Source organism: Syngnathus scovelli, chromosome 17 (assembly GCF_024217435.2).
Source record: "Syngnathus scovelli strain Florida chromosome 17, RoL_Ssco_1.2, whole genome shotgun sequence".
In the NCBI taxonomy this organism is placed as follows: Eukaryota; Metazoa; Chordata; class Actinopteri; order Syngnathiformes; family Syngnathidae; genus Syngnathus; species Syngnathus scovelli.
The window spans coordinates 11,269,061-11,290,544 of record NC_090863.1 but is presented as its reverse complement, the minus strand read 5'-3'; the positions used below and the strand labels follow the sequence as shown (position 1 = coordinate 11,290,544).

At 41.2% G+C, this 21,484-nt stretch overlaps 5 protein-coding genes across 8 annotated transcripts; 4 read left to right on the top strand and 1 right to left on the bottom strand.

The window, feature by feature from the left end:
* Positions 1–210: 210 nt before the first annotated feature.
* LOC125985476 (serine/threonine-protein kinase 25) lies at positions 211–3,912 on the bottom strand. The gene is made up of 11 exons (XM_049748380.2): positions 3,502–3,912; positions 2,727–2,957; positions 2,602–2,658; positions 2,428–2,536; positions 2,143–2,300; positions 1,779–1,964; positions 1,506–1,651; positions 1,196–1,301; positions 1,038–1,109; positions 559–695; positions 211–487 (listed from the first exon to the last, which is right to left on the bottom strand). The coding sequence occupies exons 1-11, from the start codon at positions 3,529–3,531 to the stop codon at positions 448–450; spliced, it is 1,272 nt and encodes a 423-aa protein (XP_049604337.1). The 5' UTR covers positions 3,532–3,912; the 3' UTR covers positions 211–447.
* A 504-nt stretch (positions 3,913–4,416) lies between these two features.
* On the top strand, positions 4,417–6,929 carry LOC125985478 (mitochondrial fission factor homolog A). Its single transcript, XM_049748383.2, has 7 exons — positions 4,417–4,578; positions 5,391–5,612; positions 5,735–5,907; positions 6,078–6,163; positions 6,249–6,419; positions 6,550–6,625; positions 6,728–6,929. Exons 2-7 carry the CDS (start codon positions 5,396–5,398, stop codon positions 6,857–6,859), a joined length of 855 nt encoding a protein of 284 aa, XP_049604340.1. The 5' UTR covers positions 4,417–4,578; positions 5,391–5,395; the 3' UTR covers positions 6,860–6,929.
* Positions 6,930–8,199: 1,270 nt separating this feature from the next.
* On the top strand, positions 8,200–11,949 carry zgc:110269 (probable flap endonuclease 1 homolog). The gene is made up of 11 exons (XM_049748381.1): positions 8,200–8,342; positions 8,885–8,951; positions 9,075–9,177; positions 9,318–9,372; positions 9,527–9,588; positions 9,694–9,830; positions 10,132–10,192; positions 10,451–10,582; positions 10,654–10,799; positions 10,866–11,010; positions 11,298–11,949. Exons 1-11 carry the CDS (start codon positions 8,261–8,263, stop codon positions 11,352–11,354), a joined length of 1,047 nt encoding a protein of 348 aa, XP_049604338.1. The 5' UTR covers positions 8,200–8,260; the 3' UTR covers positions 11,355–11,949.
* Positions 11,950–12,161: 212 nt separating this feature from the next.
* Positions 12,162–19,595, top strand: agfg1b (ArfGAP with FG repeats 1b). 4 transcript variants are annotated; one of them, XM_049748376.2, is made up of 12 exons: positions 12,163–12,503; positions 14,747–14,840; positions 15,140–15,255; positions 15,784–15,922; positions 16,000–16,156; positions 16,271–16,381; positions 16,580–16,718; positions 16,970–17,049; positions 17,193–17,288; positions 17,601–17,762; positions 18,331–18,425; positions 18,653–19,595. In XM_049748376.2, the coding sequence occupies exons 1-12, from the start codon at positions 12,337–12,339 to the stop codon at positions 18,710–18,712; spliced, it is 1,416 nt and encodes a 471-aa protein (XP_049604333.1). In that variant the 5' UTR covers positions 12,163–12,336; the 3' UTR covers positions 18,713–19,595. The 4 variants fall into 4 exon arrangements, with proteins under 4 accessions (XP_049604336.1, XP_049604333.1, XP_049604335.1 ...); XM_049748377.2 differs by having other exon boundaries at positions 12,164–12,503; positions 16,274–16,381; XM_049748379.2 differs by lacking the exon at positions 17,601–17,762 and having other exon boundaries at positions 12,162–12,503.
* A 64-nt stretch (positions 19,596–19,659) lies between these two features.
* Positions 19,660–21,187, top strand: fbxo36b (F-box protein 36b). Its single transcript, XM_049748384.1, has 4 exons — positions 19,660–19,808; positions 20,084–20,192; positions 20,398–20,570; positions 20,678–21,187. The coding sequence occupies exons 1-4, from the start codon at positions 19,671–19,673 to the stop codon at positions 20,936–20,938; spliced, it is 681 nt and encodes a 226-aa protein (XP_049604341.1). The 5' UTR covers positions 19,660–19,670; the 3' UTR covers positions 20,939–21,187.
* Positions 21,188–21,484: the final 297 nt, after the last annotated feature.

The following is a 21,484-nucleotide window of genomic DNA, read 5'->3' as shown; positions in this document are numbered from 1 at the left end:
CCCAAGTGAGTATTGTGTGACTTCGGCCCTTTGGTATTTGACCCTATAACTGTGATGTCAGATTGTAATACACTTTTTTTGCCATTCTACTTTTCATGGTATTTTTTTTCTGAGAGTGACTTCAAAATGACTTATGCAATTATGCTAGAACACCAAACATTTGTTTGTTATTTGTGCAGTATGCACATTGAAAATTGATGAGAGAAGTCATTTCTTTTTTTCACTGAATTTATTACACCGTTTCAGTCTACCAGGTATACCCGACGTGCTAACTTCTTTTTTGTCTTAAATACTCTCCGCTCTCAAAGAAACATTGTAAAAATATTTAATAACTACATAAAAGATCTCTGGGGGAAGGGATGAGGATTGGGTAGGTTGTAAAAGCAGAACGGGGGGTCGGGGGGGCTGCTGAGGTCGTTGTCTGATTTGTTGGGTGGGGTTAAACATTCATCGTGAAGATGGCGTGGTGTTGCCGTTTAAAGAAAACCTGAGGGAAGACAGAGCAGCACGTTTAGAACATCAGCGGTTCCTATGAGATGGTGGATGTTGACGGTCTACCTGCACACTCTCTCCATCATGTGGGTGACAAGGCGGTCGGAGATGCCCGGACAGGATTCCTCTGCCAGGTTAAAGGCGTTCTCCAACTCTTCGATGGCGCCCACTCCGCCGCCACTCGCTCGCCGCTTCTCTTTTAACTGAGGACGGAGGGAATCGAGAAAATGTGCAATCTCAGGTGCATTGATACCTTGACTTGGGAGTTTAATTCGTTTCCATGACCAAGCTTGTAACTTTATTTACTTGTATATGAGATTAGTTTTTCCCCATTGAAATGAATGAAATGCCATGACTGCCATTTTGTTTATGTGCTTTGCTACCTATGACATACTATAATCTACAATTTGTGGACTAGATTGTCATCCAAGTTATGGTGGCCTGCAAAGGTTGAATCTGGACTCTTATCTGGCCGGCCCAAGGTAAAAATTCTGCTCTCTCCAGGTCCCTAATGGGGTCCCAAAAAGTTGATGAGACGTACGTACCTCTCTGAAGATGGGTGTGACCAAAGCTGACAAGCACTGTGACTTGGGTTGCCTTTTCATTGAATCTCCTGACTGGAAGAACAAGAAAATATCAATCAACAAAAACAGATTTTATTTTTTGTACTTATTTAGTTTACATATGTAAATTTGTGTCTTGCCTCTGAGTCAGTATGTGTGTAGCCCTTCTGCAACTTATTCAAAGAGTTTGGTCTGACTGTGGGGAAGGTCCACATGGGGCATGAATCCACATCGCTATCAGGATCCCTGCAGAAACAAACGAGAGATCTGAAAATGGCCTCAACTTCCCGAACATTTATAAAAGTGTTGCGCATGTTAATTGCAGCGGATTGCTGACTGTCACATCTTCTTCTTATCTCAGCTCTATAATGAGTCATGGCAGTGCCAGCGGGATGACTCAAGCACGGCCAATAATCAGGTGAGCTCGACAAAGCTGCAACAAAGACTCACATGTCAGAGTCGTCCGAGCTGGACTCCTCCCCGTGACCCTCGGACTTCCAGCGGCGGTAGCGATCGATCAGTTCAGTCAGGTAGGACGTTTTCTTGGTGTAGCGCGTGATGAACTTGTGCTTCAGCAGCTCTTTGGCTGTCGGCCTCTGAGGCAGAAAGGCGGCAAACAGTTTAGTCAGAGAGAATTTTGTCAGCAGAACCATTTGACGACTTTTTACTTCCTTACAAAAGAATGCGTGAGTGCGTTTATTATAAAAAATGTGTGTTACTCACAAAACGAGGGTCTTTATTTAGACAAGCCTCCACGAACTCTTTAAAAGGTTTGCTGTAAGATCCTTCCAGGGTAGGGGGAGTGTTTTTGGGAATAAGAAAGAGGACCCTCATGGGGTGTAAATCTGAGTTGGGGGGTTCGCCTTTGGCCAGCTCGATGGCTGTGATTCCGAGCGACCAAATGTCAGCCTGACAAAAGGGGTCAAATGAATCAAAGTTAATGGTGCAAAAGGAATTTACACGTAAAGTGGCTATAAAAGTCTACACACCCTAGTTCAAATAACAGTGATATGAAGAAAAAAAATATATAATTTAACGGAAAACAGTTAACAAAATTGGGACCTGCTGACTTAAAGCGCTGGCTCACCTTGAAGTCATATGCCGACTGCTTGATGACTTCGGGCGCCATCCAAAAAGGTGTGCCCACAAAGGTGTTCCTCTTAATCTGAGTGTCAGTCAACTGTCCCGCCACCCCGAAATCAGCCAGCTTCACTTCGCCCTGTTCGGACAACAGCACATTGGCAGCTGGAGAAAGCGAAGGGAGAAACAGGGTGTTAGTTAGGGTGGTCCGCCGCTGAACCTGCAGGTCAGCTCTCTTTCATAAACAGCCTCATTAAAGTCGATAAATGTGTCAATGTGTTGTTTTTCTAACCTTTAATGTCTCTGTGAATTTTCCTTTCCGAGTGCAAATATTCCAGCCCCTTCAGGATTTCCCGCAGTATCGTGGCAATGTACGTCTCTTCGAGAGGTCCTGGACGCAGCTGTTTAGGAACAAAACGGTTTTACTTTTCCATTTTGGGAATGTGTGAAAGGTGCAGGACATTACCAGATCCAGAGCAGATCCTCCGCCTAAATACTCCATGATAATCCACAGCTTGGTCCCCTGGTAGACAAAAGAGAGAATGGATGTCTCAAAGCATTCACGTGGAGGGATACGCAATTTGATCTCACCTTGAGGTACGAGCCATAATACTTGGTCACATAGGGACTGTCACACTGGCTCAGTACTGTGATTTCCTGCTGAATGTCTTCGATCTCATCCTCCGCCTCTTCGAGGTCGATGATTTTTATGGCCACCACCTCCTTGGTGCGGTTGTTGATGCCTTTGTAGACCTCCCCAAAGGAACCCTTCCCAATGCGCTCTTGCTTGGTGAAGTACTCTTCAGGATCCAACCTGGAGTTCTGGTCCAATGACAGCATAAATATTCCAGTAAAGTACACTGGGTGTTCTAAAAAGGGACTCACACTTTCACTGCCCTACTCATTTACTTTTTTTTAGGTGTTTACTGCCATTGAAAAGTTAAATGAAAGTAAATAATAAATATATATGTACTTATGTATAACGTAGGGACTTCACATTAGAAATGTGATTCCCAACCTACAATGTGTCGAGAAAAAAAAAAAAAAAAGTAAATGGGAAAAAAAATTGATCCAAATATAATTTATTTACGACAAATCTTTGTTTATTTCTCTATGTAAGCGTTGACACAGGCATTACAATAAAATACCCTTCCACTAGATGGCAGAAAGTACAATAACCGGTATATCTACTTTTTGTTGTGTGGTGTACCGTGAGATATTTTCTTATTTAAAATATGTGCCTTTGCTTAACAGGAAATGTTGGAAAAATACTAAACGGGTTTCGTCATCGCACAACCACCCAGCTAATAATGAAAGTCTTTTCTTTTGTGTCTGAAATTGAATATACACCACAGCATGGATGTACCTGATTTTGCATGTCTCGTAGGTGTGCCATCTCTTCTTCAGGTTGAATGTTCACTCTTTCCGGGGTGATGAATGTGGTTTTTAAAAATGTACCCTTTTGTTCCCTTCCTTCCCCTCGTCGCTGTCTAGGAAGCTAGCTTAGGTGGCTAGCCAACAAGATAAAGAGGAGGCAGCCTACTGCTTCTTTTGACGGGGCTGTCACTCCGAGCACCGTCTTCGGAGCCTCCAAGCCCACCCTGGGAGCCAACAGCCCTGCGACACGCCAAGTTAACGGATGAGACACTCCATAAATGTCCGTTGCGGTGGGCGATCAGAAAAGTAGCCCTCCCGCGTTTGGTATTTTTAATTCATTTCACGAAGCCCTGTTGTTCAACAGCTTGAGGACAAAATAATGGCTCTGACGAGGACGCATGCGCGACCGTGGCTAAAGCCACTGGAATTCTGGGAATTGTAGGCGATTGTAATGTAGTAAATTGGATATTACTATAAATTTATTCAGTTAACTTTTGTCTCATTACTAGGGAGCGATTAACATGTGTACCCCTAATTGCCAAAGTCATTAAAAACTGCTGATTTCCAATTGGGGAAAAACATTGTAACGATATAACAAATTCAGTTTTTCAGTAAAAATTTTATCAGAATAAATTTGTGTCCCCCCCCCCCCCCAATTTAAAGAGGTTTAAAAAATTACAGGTTACAAAAATGTAAAATTCTGATATAAAAAAAAACGACATACAAAGTGCCAGCTAGGAATATGAATGTGTTTTTACGGTGATTTTTTAAATAAACATTTTTTCCCATTAAAAAGTATTCACAAAAGATGGAAATAGGATTGTAAATGTTATTTTATAATGTTTTTATTTTATTTTCTTTATCCACCAGCTCCAGCTCCGCCCCGGCGCGCAAAGCCTACAAGATTATCAAGCACTCCGACGTGACCATTTAGAAAGGGCGTTCGTTTCGTTTCCTTTCTGTTCCGGTGTTACACTCCGGGTTACATACGCTTCCTAGCATTTCGAGACGAGCTGCTATCCAGTTGATCAATGAGTAATTAAATCTCCTGCATCAACTACAAAAGGTAAGTCGTCGTAGGGCTTAAGTCGAGTCAAAAGGCTCGTAAAGCCGACGCTTTGGCTCGCCCGTCAGCGCAAGTGACTGATCGCTTGCCATAACTGCGATCGATGGGTAAACAACATCGTTTGTTAATGATATTCATTCAATCATTCATCTTCCGATATCTTAGTCATAATTAATATTAATGTGTCCTTTTGGTTTCTGGACGTCTAAGCTTGTCGATGTCATGTCTGCCAACAGCTTAGCCTCTCCGATACAGTATGTAGCGTTATGTAATTTGATGCATAAAGACGTGAAATAGTTTTTATCGTGCCAAATATTTAATAGCTATGTTCTTAACGTTTGCATTAATGGGATGAGCTCTCGTGCTCGTTATATTGTTTGTATCGCAATTGTTGATCTGTTAAAAAATACATGTACGTATATACTATTTATGGTTAGCTCTGCAGAATGAGACTATGAGATACCAATTCAGCCAAAAATAATGAACACAGACGTCATTAAAATAAAAATTGCAAAAAAATATTTAAATTTTGTACTGCATTTATTTAGCTATGTGCATCAATGCACCATTGGGCACTTTGACCACCCTTACCCAAAAAGTAGTTTGCCCTACACATGTCTAGAAGCTAATGACCACAACATTGAGCACCTCTTGTAATTATCGAGGCCAAAAGTAACTTATATTAGTCTTGTGACTGAATAAATTTGATGTTAAATGCACGAAGCACGAGAAGTTTTGTAACATCTCATAACGTCACTTGGTGTCGATACCTGAAAAATGTACTCAAATACAGTTTCCATTTTCCTCCACAGGCTGCATGAGTGGGCCGTCGTACACCTCACCCCCCGCCGAGGCGGCGGAGATCAACCGTATCCATTATGAGTTGGAGTACACGGAGGGGATCAGCCAGCGGATGCGCATCCCGGAGATCCTCAAGGTTGCCCCGGAAAATCAAAGTGGTTCTCTGCCACTGCAGCAACTCCTGCACACCCATCCAACTCTGATGCAGGTTCCTGACAGAATTGTCGTAGCAGGTGAGGTCTGACATGATTCACACTATGATTTTCTGTGACTCCTCCAGTCTCTTGGTGTCTATGTTGCCGTAATATGAGTGACTCTTGATTTTCGGACTCTCTTCTTTCCATTTTCTGCACAGGTGATGATGGGGATCCTCAGTTCTCTTGTCCTAGAGACTTGGATTTGATTCAGTCCATTCCTGCCATGGAGCTCCTGGACATGAAAGCTCCGCCACGTGTTCTCACGCTGTCAGAACAGCCACTGGACTCCTTGGAAACGGATCAAATAAACAAGAGAGACCCCAGTCAAGCAGTAAGTCGTTTTTTTGGCCAGGTAAAGCCAATCGTGTACATAACTTAATGGTTCTTCATAATTATCCTCATTTAAAGAGAGATTTTTTTTTTATTGTTCCACAATGGAACCATAACATTTGTATTTAGTTTTTTTAAAAGTTGTGAAACACACGATTTTCTCATTGCCAGGTTCATTCTCGATCACGAAAGGAACGCAGTGCCGGTGAATTCATATCTGCTCGCCATAGCAGTCAGATTATCAGAGGTGACGTAAGGTGAGGATATTCTTTTCTATACTACATGAGTCTTTTACCGCCTATTATTCTCTTAATGACTTTAAAAATGTTCCTCTCTTTACAGTGCAACACCCTCACCTTCTGCCCCCCTAGTCCGCATGTGTCCCCCTCTGTGCTCCCCGGAGGACGCAAATGTTAACTTATTCACAGCGGCAGGCTTCCTGGCTTACATCCAGTCCACGACACGCCGGGCCTACCAGCAGGTCCTTGAACTCCTAGACGACAGCCACCGCAGGTGACCTGTTTTTTTTTTCTGCTGTTTGCTCTGCTGTTGTTTCAATGCTTGTGTGTTGGGTTTGAGAGTGACTAACTAATGTTTTGTTTTTTCTTCCCCCCCCCCCCCATCTTTGGTCTTCATTGCACAGGACACACCTGGACCTTGCCTTGGATATGAATCCTGATGAGTCAGGTTTAGTAGATGCCTCTTCGTTGCGCCGACAAGTAGGTTTAATTTTTCTCATCTTGTAGTACATGTCATGTCTCTAATATACACTATTTACAAAAACGTGCATGTGCACAATTTCAATTTGTCAAATCTTTCAGATTGTGAAGCTAAATCGCCGTCTACAAATGCTGGAGGAAGAAAATAAGGAACGCTCCAAGCGAGAGGTGGTCTTGTATTCTGCCACTGTTGCATTCTGGCTGATCAACACCTGGGTTTGGTTCCGCCGCTAAAAAAAAAATAAGATGAAAGCGTCACCCAAAACTAATGGAGCCAAAGTGATATCTTATTAATGTCAATTTAGAGATTCACTTTAAACCTCTAAAGGCAACCACAGAAATCAACTGCATTCCATCCCACACTTTATGGGAAATTCTTGAAATTCATATTTCACAATGTGCGTCCAACACCAGCGCTGCTTTTGCTTTGTGTTTTCAGGTTCATATTATTTTTTTAAGTGGGGAAAGTGTGATTATGCTGCATGCATCCAAGTAGAAATATTTGAATCTCCTTTTGCCCAGTGATACGTACATGTGAAGTAGTTTTACCATACGTGTTACTTCTTCTTTGCAAGTCATTTACACTGTTCAGTCAAAAAAAACTATATTTCACTGGTGATTTTTTTTTTTTTTTTAATGAAATCATTGCCAAAAATAGAAAACAAGGTAAGATTTTACTTTGGCAACAGATGCTTTGGGAACCCAGACCAGAGGTCAGTAAATAAATGCTCTTAAAGTGTCAAAATAAGCAGGGGGGGTGGTTTGACCTCCGGGTTGACCCCTGGGTTGACCCCCGGGTCGACCCCCGTAATATAATGCTAAAATAAGGATGCCATAAGATGTAGTATGTTGAATGTTCGGTGAGTTCTCTTTTACCCAAACATCCATGTACAGTAGTGAAATAGGGAATTGTTAACGATGAGGTAATTATTTTTTTGTTAAATGTTTTTGGTAATTACATAACCTGTTCATGGGTGCAATGTAACACATTCTCTTGAGTTGTTGGAACTTGCTTTCAAAACTTTTTTCCCACAACATGGATAGATGCTACCTTTTATTTTTATTTTTTTAAATAGACTAGTCATAGAGCTGTTGTTTCTGTAATGGTGTGTTTCTGGATGTGGAAAATCTAGATATCAATGTATTTAATTATGTATTTATTGCAGATCTATTAATATTGAGGGTATTTTTTTCTTATCTGTGTGTCATAGATGTTTTTTTAAACCTCAATACTTTCGTTGTTAAATTATTTTTGCTTTAATAAATTGACGTAATTGTCATTTAGGTTTTTTTTGTCCAACTTTGTACCCAAATGTTTGAAATTATTATTACTAGACGGACCGTGTGTACCAGGAATCCTCTGTTTACAATGACAAAATTTCGAAGTGAAAAAAGCCTAAATACAAATTTAATTTTAATATAATGCGTCGACGCCTTAAGATTTGACGTATATAATGGAGTTAAATCGCTGACCAGAGGAACAAAACTCCGCCGTAAAGCGAAGATACATGTAATCCCTCTAATTTCAGGAGAACAAAATCAAAATAAACCATAAACAAAAAAAAGTTTGGTTTTTGTATTGAATGTTTTCCTGGCATTAGCAGAAGTGACGTCATAGCTGTTGACAGTGCGGGGATGGGGATCACAAAACTAGCAGATTTGATCCGATTCGAAGCTCCCGGCGCAATTTCCCACAAGTATATTGGTGACTACACAGGTAAATAGTCACTATTTTTCATCTTTTCGTTTTGGCTCGTTTTTCTTTGGCACGATTTCGCCATTGTTGTTAGCCACATGCTAACCTAGCCCGACCCCTTTACCTTGCGTTGAGTGCAGACTGGTGCCGTAATTCATAATTAAAAAAATCATGACAATTCTGTTGAACCACAATTCAAAAGCAAAATCTGATTCTCTGATTAATTTTAATAATTTTTACAATTACTCCTATTGCTAATTTTGTCAGATTCGTTGTTTGGTGACCACTGTGTTTATCTTTCATCATTATGGAGTTAGAATAAACTGTCAAAAGTATTGTACTTGGAAAAAAAAATTGAATTTGTAAACTGTCACAGAAAGGCACAGAACTGGACTTCCTTGGAAAGTCTGATGGATCAAACACCTGTCATGTATTTCAGCTCAGCAAGTTGCACAAAATGTACTGAAAAAGTGAAGATCTGGACATTTAAAAGTTTAGAAAAGGGCAAGTTAATAATGGATATTAACGTCATTAATGCTTTTGAGTTTGTGCTCACTCCACAGGGAAGGTAATTGCCATGGATACATCAATTGTCATAAACCAGTTCCGTACCGCAACACCATCACTCAAGTAAGTCCCTTGAGACACAAGATCATGCAAACTGGAAAAATAATGTAATTGAAAATGATTTGCTTCAATTTTAAATTAAATCATGCAATGACATGGTTGGCTGCATGTTTGTGATGTGTGCAGCCCGCTGACCGGTCTCCTCTTTCGGACACTCACCTTCCTGGAACATGATATAAAGCCTGTGTTTGTGTTTGATGGAAGACCCCCGGAAGAAAAGATGGCTGCTGTAAGTTACACAGAAACTGTGACCGTTGAAAATTGAATATGAATTTGGAAGGTAATTTAAACATTTCTGTTTACGGGTTGTAATAACTGACAATTGGTTCTGTGAGAAAGTTGTGTGATCTATTCATGATTTTCTTCCAGCTTCAGAAACGAGCAGAGGCAGCAGGTTGGAGCTCCCCCAACCATTTGGGCACAGGTACAAAAACATCTTTCCAAGCACCTATACACACACACACAGGAGCATGCAGCTATAACCTAAATTCTAACATTTGTTTTATTCTTCTTATTATTATTACAATATTTGGGACGTCCATGCGTAATGATGATGTCATCATGTTCTTTCCATCCAGCATCACTTCAAACAAAAGATTGTTTCCAACTCCTGAAGCTGCTGGGTGTACCTGTGATCCAGGTATGATCATCAAAATTGAATTTTTTTTAATTATTATTATTTTATTTACCTCTGGATTCTTTTCACTGAAGGCATTTTTTTCCCCTTCATGTTGGCTTGTTGCAGGCTCCAGGAGATGCTGAAGCCTTTTGCGCTTGGCTGGTGAAACGGGGGAGCGCGGAAGCTGTGGCATCAGAAGACATGGACACGTTGCCATTTGGAGCGCATGTTGTGATTCGTCATATGAATGCCAAAAAAGACAGGTACAGAGGGACAAACGGCCTGATTTCATTTGCTGTTATCATCTATCTCTGTATTTTTAATTAGAGTCATCAGCGTTTTTGTAACTAAACTTAAAAAAAAAATAAGTCTTCAATCTTTGTTATATAACATTTCCACTAATGCAAAATTAACCAGTATAGTGATCCCTCTAAAATAAAGTGGGAGCACGCACAATGTTTTTAAATTTCACAATATCTTCTAAAAAAAAAAAAAAAAAAGTTTTAGCTAGCTATTGGGGTCATACTATATTGTATTTACCATTGTTTTTTTTCATATTCACAGTGACATTGTGGAATATTCTTTACCGAAGTTGTTGGAGAAACTCCAACTAACTCACAAAGAGGTAAGCATTATTTTAAAATTATTTTTTGGGATTTGTGTTGCCAACAAAAAAGTAAATTCTATGCAAGCTTCAGATATACCAGCAATGAATCATCACGCAAATGCAACAGTATTTCCAGCTTTATAAAATTATTTACATTTTCTTTTACTATGTTTATATACACTACAGTGCTGTTTTTTTCAAAATAATTAAGTCAAGGTTCTTTAAGCTTCCAGTGCGCCATTTAAGATTCATCAAGGACTTCTTTTGTGTTCCTAGTTTGTTGACCTTTGCATCTTGCTGGGATGCGACTACTGCGACAAGATAGTCGGCTTTGGTCCAAAGAGAGCGCTGAGTCTCATCCAGAAGTACCGCACTATCGAAAATGTCGTTTTGCACATCAACACAAAGGTGCGAACTTGTCAACTAAGCTGTGCTGTATGAGTTTTTTTCTCAAATGTTCATTCCTTGCTGCACCACAGACCCACCCTGTACCAGATAACTGGAAATACAAAGAAGCGCAGAAGTTATTTTTGGAAACACCAAACGCAGAAGTACCTGAGTTTATGTGGACTGAACCTGACGAAGAAGCCTTGGTTGGGTTTCTCTGCCAGAGTACATACGTCAGGTGTGGTAGTATTCTCTCTTTTTTTTTCAAAAAATAGTCACTCAATGTCTGGATCCATGTTTTTAGGGAGCAACGAGTCCGTCATCGCATGGAGAGATTCCGACAGATTCGGGAGAGTAAGCGGAAGGAAAGGGAAAAGACGACTGCAGCGGGAAACTGCAGGCAAACTCGGATGGATGACTTTTTCAGAGTTCTTAGAAAGAGGGAGCAGGTGAACCTTATGATTTTCCTTTTATTTTTTTCGGTGGGGGGGGGGGGGGGGTCTGGCACAGATTTATTGATTTGAGATCTGGCCAGAGATTTTCTTTAAAATGTTTTGCAGCTTCCATTACAAACCTTTTGGGGCAACCGCTAATTAATTACTTGCTAACTTTCACTATTTGTGGCGAAAATGCTCTGCTTCTATGTGTAGAATAGAAACAGTATAATTTAGCTGAAACTGAACAATTGTGCATTAATTGGTCTCTCCTAACAATTATTCGTTCTGTCCTCCTCCAGCCTGTGGAAGCTGCTGACTGTGGAAGCAGCAAGAGAAAGAAACCAAAATTGAAATGAAGCCGGCAAACGTGAATGGGAGTTGTTTGGACCTCTCGCATTTGCTGTAGATATTTTTTTTTTATCTAAACAAAAGGTTGTGCCTCGTTTTATAATGTGAAAATCACATTTTGTTCCATCATGCAAAAAATATTCAGGATGTTTTTAATTTTTTTTAGTGTCTTGCAAGGCAACGACTCCATTTTTTTTTTAATGTTCCTGTTTGACATGCTTTTAAGAGATTCTAGATTATGTGGGTAGAAAATAATAGTGCATTGATGGTTCTTGTTTTATATGGGATCGTTTTTCTTGACTGAGTGGCAAAATGCCATTCAAAGTGACCATTTTTTAAAGTCTGCATCATCAAGCTATCAAGAAAGGCAGAGCAAGTCGTGACTCGCTATGAAAGAGGCCAGTGTGATCGCTGTCAGGGTGGCCAAAAGAGACAGGGGATGTCTCATTGCAAGGGATTCAACTAGCACCTGTTGTGTACTCGCCGCCAAGGCGCAGACCACAGACTTGAATTATGATAGTGGATTTTCTTTTCCCCCAAAAGACTTCAATTAAGAGATTGTAATCTGTGCCAAAGAAAATAAATGTTTTTTTTAAATACTCATCTAGTTGAGTTTTATGTAAAGTGGCTCTGGGTAGTTATGTTTAGTTGGTGTTACGATTAAGAGGGGATTTTTAGTAAAGTTTTTGGACCAATACATAAAAAGAGAGAATGTCTGCTCTTTTCTAACTTGCGATCTAATTCTGTCCTGCTGGTGGCGCTCTGATTGGTGAAGCCGGTTTGTTTACTTGCCTTTGCCCTGAGAAGAAGAATCAGTCAGTCGCTCTCCTGCTTGAGCGCTCAGCAAGGTGCCTGCCTGCCGCCTTGCCTGTCTCCCTCCCTTCCTTCCTCCCCGCCCGTCCGACCGACTGGCTGTCTGCCTGCCCGCCCGGCCGCAGCCGTCCAACGCGGCCCCGAAGACACCTACCGCGGCCACCTGAATATCTCACCATGGCGACCAGCGCGAAGCGAAAGCAAGAGGAGACTCATTTGAAGATGCTCCGGGAAATGACTAGCCTTCCCGCGAATAGGAAATGTTTCGACTGTGATCAACGCGGCCCGACCTATGTCAACATGACAGTAGGCTCCTTCGTCTGCACCACCTGCTCCGGCATCTTGTAAGTCCGATTTTCATGAATATTGTCCGCCCGGTGAGGACGAGGCGTTTGCCGGGAGGGAAGGGGGAAGCTGGGGAGCTGCGCCGGTGGCTGACTTGGCGGTTCCGTTAGCACGTATGCTAGCGATCAAGTCGAGACAGGTTGGACACTGAGACTGATTCAGTCCCAGGCCGTGGTTGTGTGTACGGCTACGCAGAAGCTCTAATTGAATTAATTGAATGGAGTCTTCAAAGGTACATTTAGGCTGAAAAAGTGGATTAGTGGAACGCGGTCTCATGGGCGTTGTTGGTGTGGTCATGGTAAGCGACGTAATGGGTAGCAGAGGTGGCCAGAGTACTCACATTCTACACTTAAAATCATCGTATCTATTTATTCTGAACCAAACAGTCAAGACTAAAAAAAGTTTTATTTTGACTAAAAAGTTGTCAGTTTTGGAGCGACAGCAGCCAGTTCTTTTTCTGACGTAACAAGACATGTGGGCATTTCGATTTTGGATCATGTAAAAGGGGCATTACCCAGGCAGTATTATTTGTTATTGCTCCAAACCAGATTTATGTCAGGGCTACACCTTTATGAAAAATACTAATAAACCTTTAATATATGTGACCCTACATAAACGCCTATTGTGGAAAATTTAGGAGTAGAAAGTACAGATGTTGGGAGAGAAAGTTCAAAATTAGTGACACCCACATGTTTCCTTGGTGTTCTATGCAACATTCATTGTGGATGAGTCGGCCACTTCCCGTTTTACCCCCAAAAACAAAAGTATTGGGAAATCATCCGTAATGAACTTGAGTTGAGCAACACGCTGTACTCTGTGATGGAGTGGCTAACCATTCACTTGCATGTACTATGTGCGCTTCATCATTCCTATGATGTACATGCTTAGCCTAAGTTGTTCAAATAATTTTTTTCATGGTTTTGGAAAATAAGAAAAAAATGAGCAAATGTGTAATGCTGCCTCTTGGCCAGGTCACTGTTGTAAAAGAGATTTCATCTCAATCGGTCGTTGACCTGGTTAAATAAAGTTTGAATAAATAAATAAAATAATTGATTAATAGGACTGGGACAAATATAGCTAATAGGCTAACATTGGAAAATTCTCACATTATGTTTATTGGGTGTCTAATGAATCGATGAGATCATCTGACAGGGTATTGATTCTAAAAAAAATGATAGTTCTAGTCATAGATAAGACACTACCTTGTAGCAATCTACTTAAAATCCCTTGTCCTCATTCTATGGGGGAAAAAAGGGAAGAATAAAGTTGCATTCTCACATCCGACCATAATCTCTGCTCAGCATGGACTCTGACGTCACTTCTCCAGTACAGTACCACCAGTGTTGTTTTTAAATCCCTTCCCGCAGGCATTTTTTTCCCCCACCAAGACTAGAATGTATACATAGATAATGTATCTTGATAAAAGGTTAAAAACAGGAAATTCAGACAAATTGTCCAGGAAATGTTTTTCAAGTAGGTTGGCCGCTCTGGTTATGCTTCCCAATCACTCTCCAGATCGCTCGCAAATTTTGTATGCACTTCAACCTACGGCTGATGAGGTCACTCATCCGCAAACGTTTTGACAATTTTGAAATCTCGTCGTCCACATCAGTCATAGCATTGTCATTTTTCTTAAGCTGTCCTTGCCCTCATCAAATGACCCAAAACGTAATTAGTGAATTTGCGGAAAATGCTGTTCACGGTGAACCCTTTCCAAACTAGCTGTAAAAAATTCTGATGAGTAGACTGATTCCTCTGTTGGAATTTTCTTTGCATCCTGTCTTTGTATGCTATACTGTACTTTTTTGCCAACAGAGCACATAAGTGGTGTCATATAGTTTCTTGCGAGAAAATTCACCCACTGGTAGTTTAAAACAAATTTGCAGTAGACGTGGACTGGAAAACCAAAATTCCAAATGCAAAATTTGGTTCCTATTTTTATGTTGTGGTGGACTGCAGGTTTATTTTTCTTTTTTCTTTATGTATTTATCAATCAGTGGCACATTGTAGTTTAGTTTAAACCCAAAATATGTTTCAACTCCCATCTATTAAATGGAATGCTAAGCTTTCCGAGTGATTTTCTCGTGATCGTTCGACTTTGCTTTGAATTCGAGGAATGCAGTGGCAGTAAATGCATGCCGCAATTGTTTGGTGTTGTATTTAGGTATTTGTCTTTGCCTCGGTCTCTCTCACGCATTGGATTGGATCTGGCCTCTCAAGAAATATCTTCTCCCCTCCATAGGCGAGGGCTGAACCCTCCACACAGAGTGAAGTCGATTTCTATGACTACGTTTACGCAGCAAGAAATTGAGTTCCTTCAGAAACACAGCAATGAGGTAACACACACACTTGCACAACATTGTCAGACATCTTTGAATAGTCATGATTCTCTGGCTTTCATTTTGAAGTCATGTTTCGGCCTTTTTTTTTTAGTTCTGCCTTGTCAACTTTATTGGCATTCCTTCTCTGGGCTTTTTTTCCTCCTTCCATTTCTCGTCATCCCCTCCCCCCTCCCTGCTACTTTGTTTCACCTCCTTCTCGGTCACCCCCACTCAAATCACCCTCTTTTCCTCCCTCCCTCCCTCCCACCCCCGTCATTCCTTTAAACCCCTCTCCACCATCCACCCTGCTATAGGTCTGTAAACACATCTGGTTGGGCCTCTATGATGACAGGACGTCAGTTGTTCCAGATTTCCGGGAGCCGCAGAAAGTGAAAGAGTTCCTCCAGGAAAAATATGAAAAGAAAAGATGGTATCCTGAATTTATTTTTTGCTTTTTTGTTGTTGTTGTTGGTACAAAACTAAGGTTGTTGGTCAGTTAATTGTTTTCTTATGAAATGATGATTTGGTTGTTTGCAGCTACTACTGGAGAGAACAGAAACATAACTTTCTCTTTTGACATCGCACAAGGTGGATTTAAGGACAAAACACGATATCAATATTGTACCACATGGTGTCAAAGTCATCATTTTATTGCTTTGGCCTGAAAAATGGCTAATAAATGAGAATCTCCCTGATTAGTGGAGCTTAGTTTTAAAATGTATTATTATTATTTATGATAATTATTATTACATTTAACATTGTAATAGTGAATTACACGAGCCAGCACAAATGTTTTCTGAAGGCCTTGGGCAGATTAAATTGACACGACGATTTGGCAACACATAGAGCCTCAACGTTGAATGGACCAGAAACAAATTGCCAGTGATGACCACATTTAAACTGCAATGCCCATCTTCAGTCATGAGAATCTTAAATTTTTTTTCCCGTAAATTTGAAGGTACGTGCCTCCGGACCAGGCCAGGTCCGTCATCTGCGTCCAGGCATCTGTTTCTGGCTCCTCAGCAAGCAGCACTGGCAGCACCCCGGAAGTCCAGCCTCTCAAGACCTTACAACTCAACAAGACCCCACTTCGTCAAGTAAGCAAAAGCACATCGAAACCCATCCACAAACCCTTTAGCGATCTGATTTTTAAGCGTTTGTGCCGCATGTCCAGTCCCCAGGGTTGGGCCGCTCCCAGGCTCACATCACTGCCCAAGAGAAAAAGTTTGACCTGCTGTCGGACTTGGGTGGTGACATTTTTGCTGCCCCACCCGCCCAGGCTGTCAACTCTACCAACTTTGCCAACTTTGCACATTTTCCAAACCAATCAGGTAAAAAAAAGGAACCACCTATGTTCCAAAAACTCCAGACTCATGTACATGCTGTCATCATTCCATTCCATTACTCTTTCACCCATCATCCAATTTTCCCCTTGTTGTTGGCAGCAGCAACTCAGGCTAACACAGACAGCAACTTTGCCAACTTTGATGCATTTGGAAACACTGCAATTCCATCCCATCTGAGCACGTCACCCCCCTCAAAGTCCTTTTCCACAGGTACCCTCCTCCCTCCATCCCCACCAGCTTGTCCACATTCACTCATACCCCCTGTTTTGTTTTTTATATTCATATACGTTGATTTATAAGTGCAGCCGCTAGGCAGTCTAGCTAATTAGGACGACAATGTTGAAGCTTCTAAATAACACGATTAAATATAGCATGTCAGACAAATGTCCATAATACTTATTTAAACAGGAGGAGGCGTGCCAATTCCATCCAGGTCAAGTGCTCTCCCCATCCAGTCCCAAACCGGGAGCTGCACAGAGGATCGCTACGCTGCGCTGGCCGAGTTGGACAACAAGCTAAGCTCGTCTGCAGGCAGCGGTGTTCAAGGGTGAGAGACTAGCGGACATGCCAGTACACCACTCATTCACACACAAATGTTTTTTTTTTCTCTTTAATCATAATAACTCGGCTTACAGTATGTTCAAAATACTTCAAATGACTTGGGTAATGATGATATGAGTGTCGTGTTTACAGGAAGTCAGATAAATGTTTCAAGTGTTTGTGAAGAGAAATAAAAGATGCATTGTGACTTCTTAAAGAAATATGAATTCATGCAATAACACAGGCTTGTCATGACAGGAGTTTTTTTGGTCCAGTGCTTGGCTCATCTCCAGCCCAGAATGCACCTGTTCTACCCAGCATGCAGCCCGGCTTTGGAGGTGACTTGAATCATAGTAATCTTTTTGGAGTTATAGATGGGATGGTTGCAATTTTGGATTTTGAGATTTCTCCCAAAAAAAATAAATAAATCGGGCACACGTCAGTTCATGACTTTCTTTTTAAAATCAAGCCTTCCATTTAGGTGTGCCTTCCACAAATCCCTTTGTTGCTGCAGCCGTTGCCTCCGAGATGGCCACCAACCCTTTCCAGGCCAATGGCAGAGCTTCCGCGGCTGCAGGTGTGTGCACTTTGAAGCACACATGGACATCTTTTCCTTGTGTGGTACTTTTTGTGATTAGGTCAGGACTGAGTAAATACATGTAACACATCCATTTTATCCAGCCCCGCTGCGCATTTACATTAAATTGACAAAATAAATTGCAATATTTAACGTACACGTACACCTCAGCTGTCAAATTCAAATGCGGCCCTTGAGCACAAACGTTTGCCCACCCCTGAGTTAGATGTTCAAGTAAGCTTAGATAGCTGCCTGTGTTCTTAGAATTGTTTCCTCCTTGTGTTGTGTTTTCGTTGCGTATGTCTGTTGTAGCCGCCTCATTTGGTACTGGCTCTATGAGCATGCCTGCTGGCTTTGGAAATTCGTCTTCGTACTGCCTCCCGACCAGTTTCAGCGGAAACTTCCAGCAACAATTCCCTGGCCAGGCCCCCATCCCTTACTCACAACCCGGGGCCTACCACCCTCAGTCCAATGGTTAGTGTCCTCCCGCATCCCCGTGTCCTTGGACTCCCTTTTGCCCACGCAGTACCAGCCATTGAGTTCCTAAGCACGCATTTTTCAGGCATTATGATTTTTCTGAGCATGATGAATATTTGCTTTGGAAATTGTCGCTTCTGCACGCAAAGAACTTAAAGTCACAACAGTGGCAGCTATTACGCAGTGATTTGAGGTTGCATATTGGTTGTCATTTTATTGAATGCTTTGATTTATATCAAGGGTTCTCAAACTTTTTGGGTCCAGGGGCCTCTCACAGGTGAGAATTTTTTTCAAGGACCCCCTAATAATCTGAGTGCCAGTTAAAAGACATTTATGGTAAATACCATTGAAATGTTCAAGTTTCAAGTTTGTATTTGTGAACCAAAGGCCCAACAACCAAAATTTGACATCTCCTTCAAGGCTCAGTGAGCTTCTGAATGTCATTTGGCTTTCTGGGATTTAATCCTTTCTCACTTCTTCCTCAGTTTAATTAACGGCAAATAAAAAAAATTGATTTGTTTGGTTTTATAAAGTTCAAGGTTCATGTTCTTCTTTCTCTCAAAAGGCCCTGCATTTCCAGTTTATGGTCCAAACAAGCCCTCCATGACGCCGTTCGGTCAGCCCATGGCCGGTCCTGGCGTGTCCAATAACCCCTTCATGGTGAGCATGCCTTGTCTCAAGTTACCGCTGTGCCCTGTGACGGAAGCTACAAATGCAATCATAACATTATTCCCAGTGTTCCCATATTTCACTAAGTTGATTAGCCCAGTAATTGATGAGTCAATGGATGACCTTTGACTTCCCACATTTGAAAACAGATGTCAAGTGAGGGTCAGCATTTTTTTTCCCTGCTCTAATCATTCCTGTGACCTCTCTCGTGATTCCAGGCAGGAGCCCCTACCGGAGCATTCCCTTCAGGTGGTACCTCAACCAACCCGTTCCTGTAGCACAACCCCCAGTCCTCGCCACCAGAGGGCAGCATGCAGAACATTAGTCAACACACCGTTAAGTCACGCTATTAGTGGCACTACATTTCTATCCACACAAAGTTTACACTATGAAGGAGTACAAAGGACCGTATTGAAGACTAAGGGACTGTTAGGGTGAAAATGTTTGGACTATATACATACTTCGTTTTTTTATCATTTGTTTATGCCTGTACGCTTTGTGCATATCATCATTTGTAATCATATTTACCGTATGATGTGTAACAAGGACCGTGAGTTGCCACACCTTGTGTAAAAACCACTACACGCTATTTTAAGTGAGGGTTTATTTACCGTCAGATGCAGGTAATTCATTTCAAAAAGGGATTTTTATTTTATTTTAGCATGAATGCTATTAAACTGACACTTAGGCCCAAATTGTCCATGAGTAGCCTTCACAACCCAGTTACGCTTGCCTATAACCAAAAGGAGCTTGCAAAAATTGTATTAATCCATGCAGGTTAGTCGGTATGCTGTTTTATCGTTAAGGAAAATTGCGGAGCCAAAGGTCATCAACCAAGGCCAGGTCTTTTGAGTAACTTAAGGTGAGCAAACATGAGCACAAATGCACTAAAGAGTCTTGACTATTTAGATAATATGTGCAAAATGACCCAAATCTGCCTCAGCATAGGTCTCACTATTCGGGTTTGCGCTCAATCAAGGCCGCGTTTTTTTTTTTATTATTGATTTAATTTGACTCTGGACATATATTAGGGTCCCAATTGTGCCGCTCGTGACTAACAAATAAATTTCATGTGTTTCTTGTCTTTACAAAAATAGCTAAGTCAATGTGTACATATATAAATATATGTATAAATAAATTAAACGATTTTTAAATACTGCATCCTTCTAGTTATTTCAGCAAGTGCGTATTGTACATATGTCTCCTTTCTACTCGACACGAACACTATTACTGTGCATGTCATTGAAGACGGTTGCTATGGTAACGCCACAAACTGTCATGGCGTCCCTGTTGACAGACCCGCTGTTTGAAACCTCTGGACGTGGTCCCTCAACAAATAAAAACTACTATAACTGTGTTGTTACCAAGAAAGACGTAAGTATACGCTCTTAAGTTGCAACTGTCAAAATATATTTATTCGAATTTTCTGGCTTTTGCCGCTTTTGACAGTCACTGTTAAAGCTCCGAATACAAATTACCGTTAGCCGTTAACGTTAGCCACGCTCGTTTCCATCCATTTAATCAAAAACTGGTAGGTTTTTTTTTTTTTTTTTTTTAATGGACACCCTCACAGCGGTACGGTATTAATTTAATGTTTCTTATTATGGTGTTGTAATGCACTGATCGTTTTATTTCACTATTGAAAACAGGTGATTTGGAGATGGTGGATGATATCTCCCCGAGCTGTATACAGACTTTCAAAGCCCGGCCAACTGATCATGTCACATGAAGACTTCCTGGATGACAGCAAACTACAAAGTAAGGACTTTATCCAGTATGAGGAATAAATATGGGTTATGTTAATTGCTCTGATGCAGATGGTGGCACATTAATCTATTATGAAATGCGTATAATGACATAATTACTGGCATTTACAGCAAATGTCGCCGCAACCAAAGTGCCTATTCTGTAGTCCACATTGTCTATTTTAAATGCGTCTTGACAAATGTCATCTTTATTGCAGATGATCTCCGCACGATTTTTGGCTATGGTGCCTTGCAGTACACCAAGGCTCTATGCCAGGGCCATTTTGATTACCTTGCACGTCTCCCTGACTCCTTACTCCTGCGGATCGTCAACTATCTGGAGTTAGAGGATGTGGGTCAACTTGGACGAACTTCCCGCAGGTTTAGGCAGGTGGGTTCTTTCAATGGTCAAAGATAAAATAATGCACCTTGTTGATTAACAGAAACAAGTGTTTTTGAATCTACAGTATTATGATGTACTCTTCAACTGTTTGTTAGTTATGTGCCTCGGAGGAGTTCTGGGAGCAGGCGGTTCGGAGGTGCTGCAAAACACTTTCTCCCGGGGTTCCTGCCCTAGCGCGAGAAGTGGGTTGGCGTAACATCTTCTTCACCAACAAGCTCCAATTGCAGAAGCTCATCAACCGCCGCCGGCTGAGAGCCGAAGAGGAGGAGGCCGTGTTAACCGCCGAGAAGAGGTCAGAGACATCTTGTCCCGACCTAACTGGGGTGGAACAAACAATAGAAGGATCAGGGCACTAAAAAAAAAGATGATCCATTCCATATTTTGCAGAGTAATTTTTCATGCATGCAATTTACATCAAATATTCATTTAAGTCTTTAGCAGTATGATTTAAATAGATAATTTATCGAACGTTTTTGCAGCAATTAGATTATTATACAGTGTGCCATTTACATCTAAATTAACTGAGGAGCCACATTTTTGTTACATTACTACTGGATATGAGAGACTAACTACTGCCAAATAAAAATAATGAATACCTCCCAAAAGTGAGCATTTTTAGCTTTGTTAAAGGTAGATTTTTTCTATCTTATTTTTTTTCTTTCATCTTAAATGTTCTCTTTTTGTTTTCTTTATCTTAAATTGTCACGTTTTGATAAGCAGGCCACTTTGAGTTACATCATGATTCAAGTTCCAAGAAGACAACTGTTAGTGCTGATAGGATTACGTGTCAATGGGAAAACCAATCCTCTAGGGGGCGCAGTCCTTCATTCATATGTGAAGTGAAGAGGATTTTCCCTGCCTGGCAACATTTAAATCAAGTGGATCACAAAATCTGCAGTGTC

Coding starts and splice junctions, on each gene's coding strand:
- LOC125985478 (XM_049748383.2), top strand. CDS start 5,396: ATGAGTGGGCCGTCGTACACCTCACCCCCCGCCGAGGCGGCGGAGATC. Junction 5,613..5,734: donor TGACAGAATTGTCGTAGCAG/GTGAGGTCTGAC, acceptor TTTTCTGCACAG/GTGATGATGGGGATCCTCAG. Junction 6,164..6,248: donor ATTATCAGAGGTGACGTAAG/GTGAGGATATTC, acceptor CTCTCTTTACAG/TGCAACACCCTCACCTTCTG.
- agfg1b (XM_049748376.2), top strand. CDS start 12,337: ATGGCGACCAGCGCGAAGCGAAAGCAAGAGGAGACTCATTTGAAGATG. Junction 15,923..15,999: donor ACAAGACCCCACTTCGTCAA/GTAAGCAAAAGC, acceptor CCGCATGTCCAG/TCCCCAGGGTTGGGCCGCTC. Junction 17,763..18,330: donor CTACCACCCTCAGTCCAATG/GTTAGTGTCCTC, acceptor TTCTCTCAAAAG/GCCCTGCATTTCCAGTTTAT.
- zgc:110269 (XM_049748381.1), top strand. CDS start 8,261: ATGGGGATCACAAAACTAGCAGATTTGATCCGATTCGAAGCTCCCGGC. Junction 10,583..10,653: donor TTTTGCACATCAACACAAAG/GTGCGAACTTGT, acceptor GCTGCACCACAG/ACCCACCCTGTACCAGATAA. Junction 10,800..10,865: donor TGCCAGAGTACATACGTCAG/GTGTGGTAGTAT, acceptor CCATGTTTTTAG/GGAGCAACGAGTCCGTCATC.
- fbxo36b (XM_049748384.1), top strand. CDS start 19,671: ATGTCATTGAAGACGGTTGCTATGGTAACGCCACAAACTGTCATGGCG. Junction 19,809..20,083: donor GTGTTGTTACCAAGAAAGAC/GTAAGTATACGC, acceptor TATTGAAAACAG/GTGATTTGGAGATGGTGGAT. Junction 20,571..20,677: donor CTTCCCGCAGGTTTAGGCAG/GTGGGTTCTTTC, acceptor ACTGTTTGTTAG/TTATGTGCCTCGGAGGAGTT.
- LOC125985476 (XM_049748380.2), bottom strand. CDS start 3,531: ATGGCACACCTACGAGACATGCAAAATCAG. Junction 2,537..2,601: donor GAGGATCTGCTCTGGATCTG/GTAATGTCCTGC, acceptor GTTCCTAAACAG/CTGCGTCCAGGACCTCTCGA. Junction 1,652..1,778: donor TAAATAAAGACCCTCGTTTT/GTGAGTAACACA, acceptor TTTCTGCCTCAG/AGGCCGACAGCCAAAGAGCT.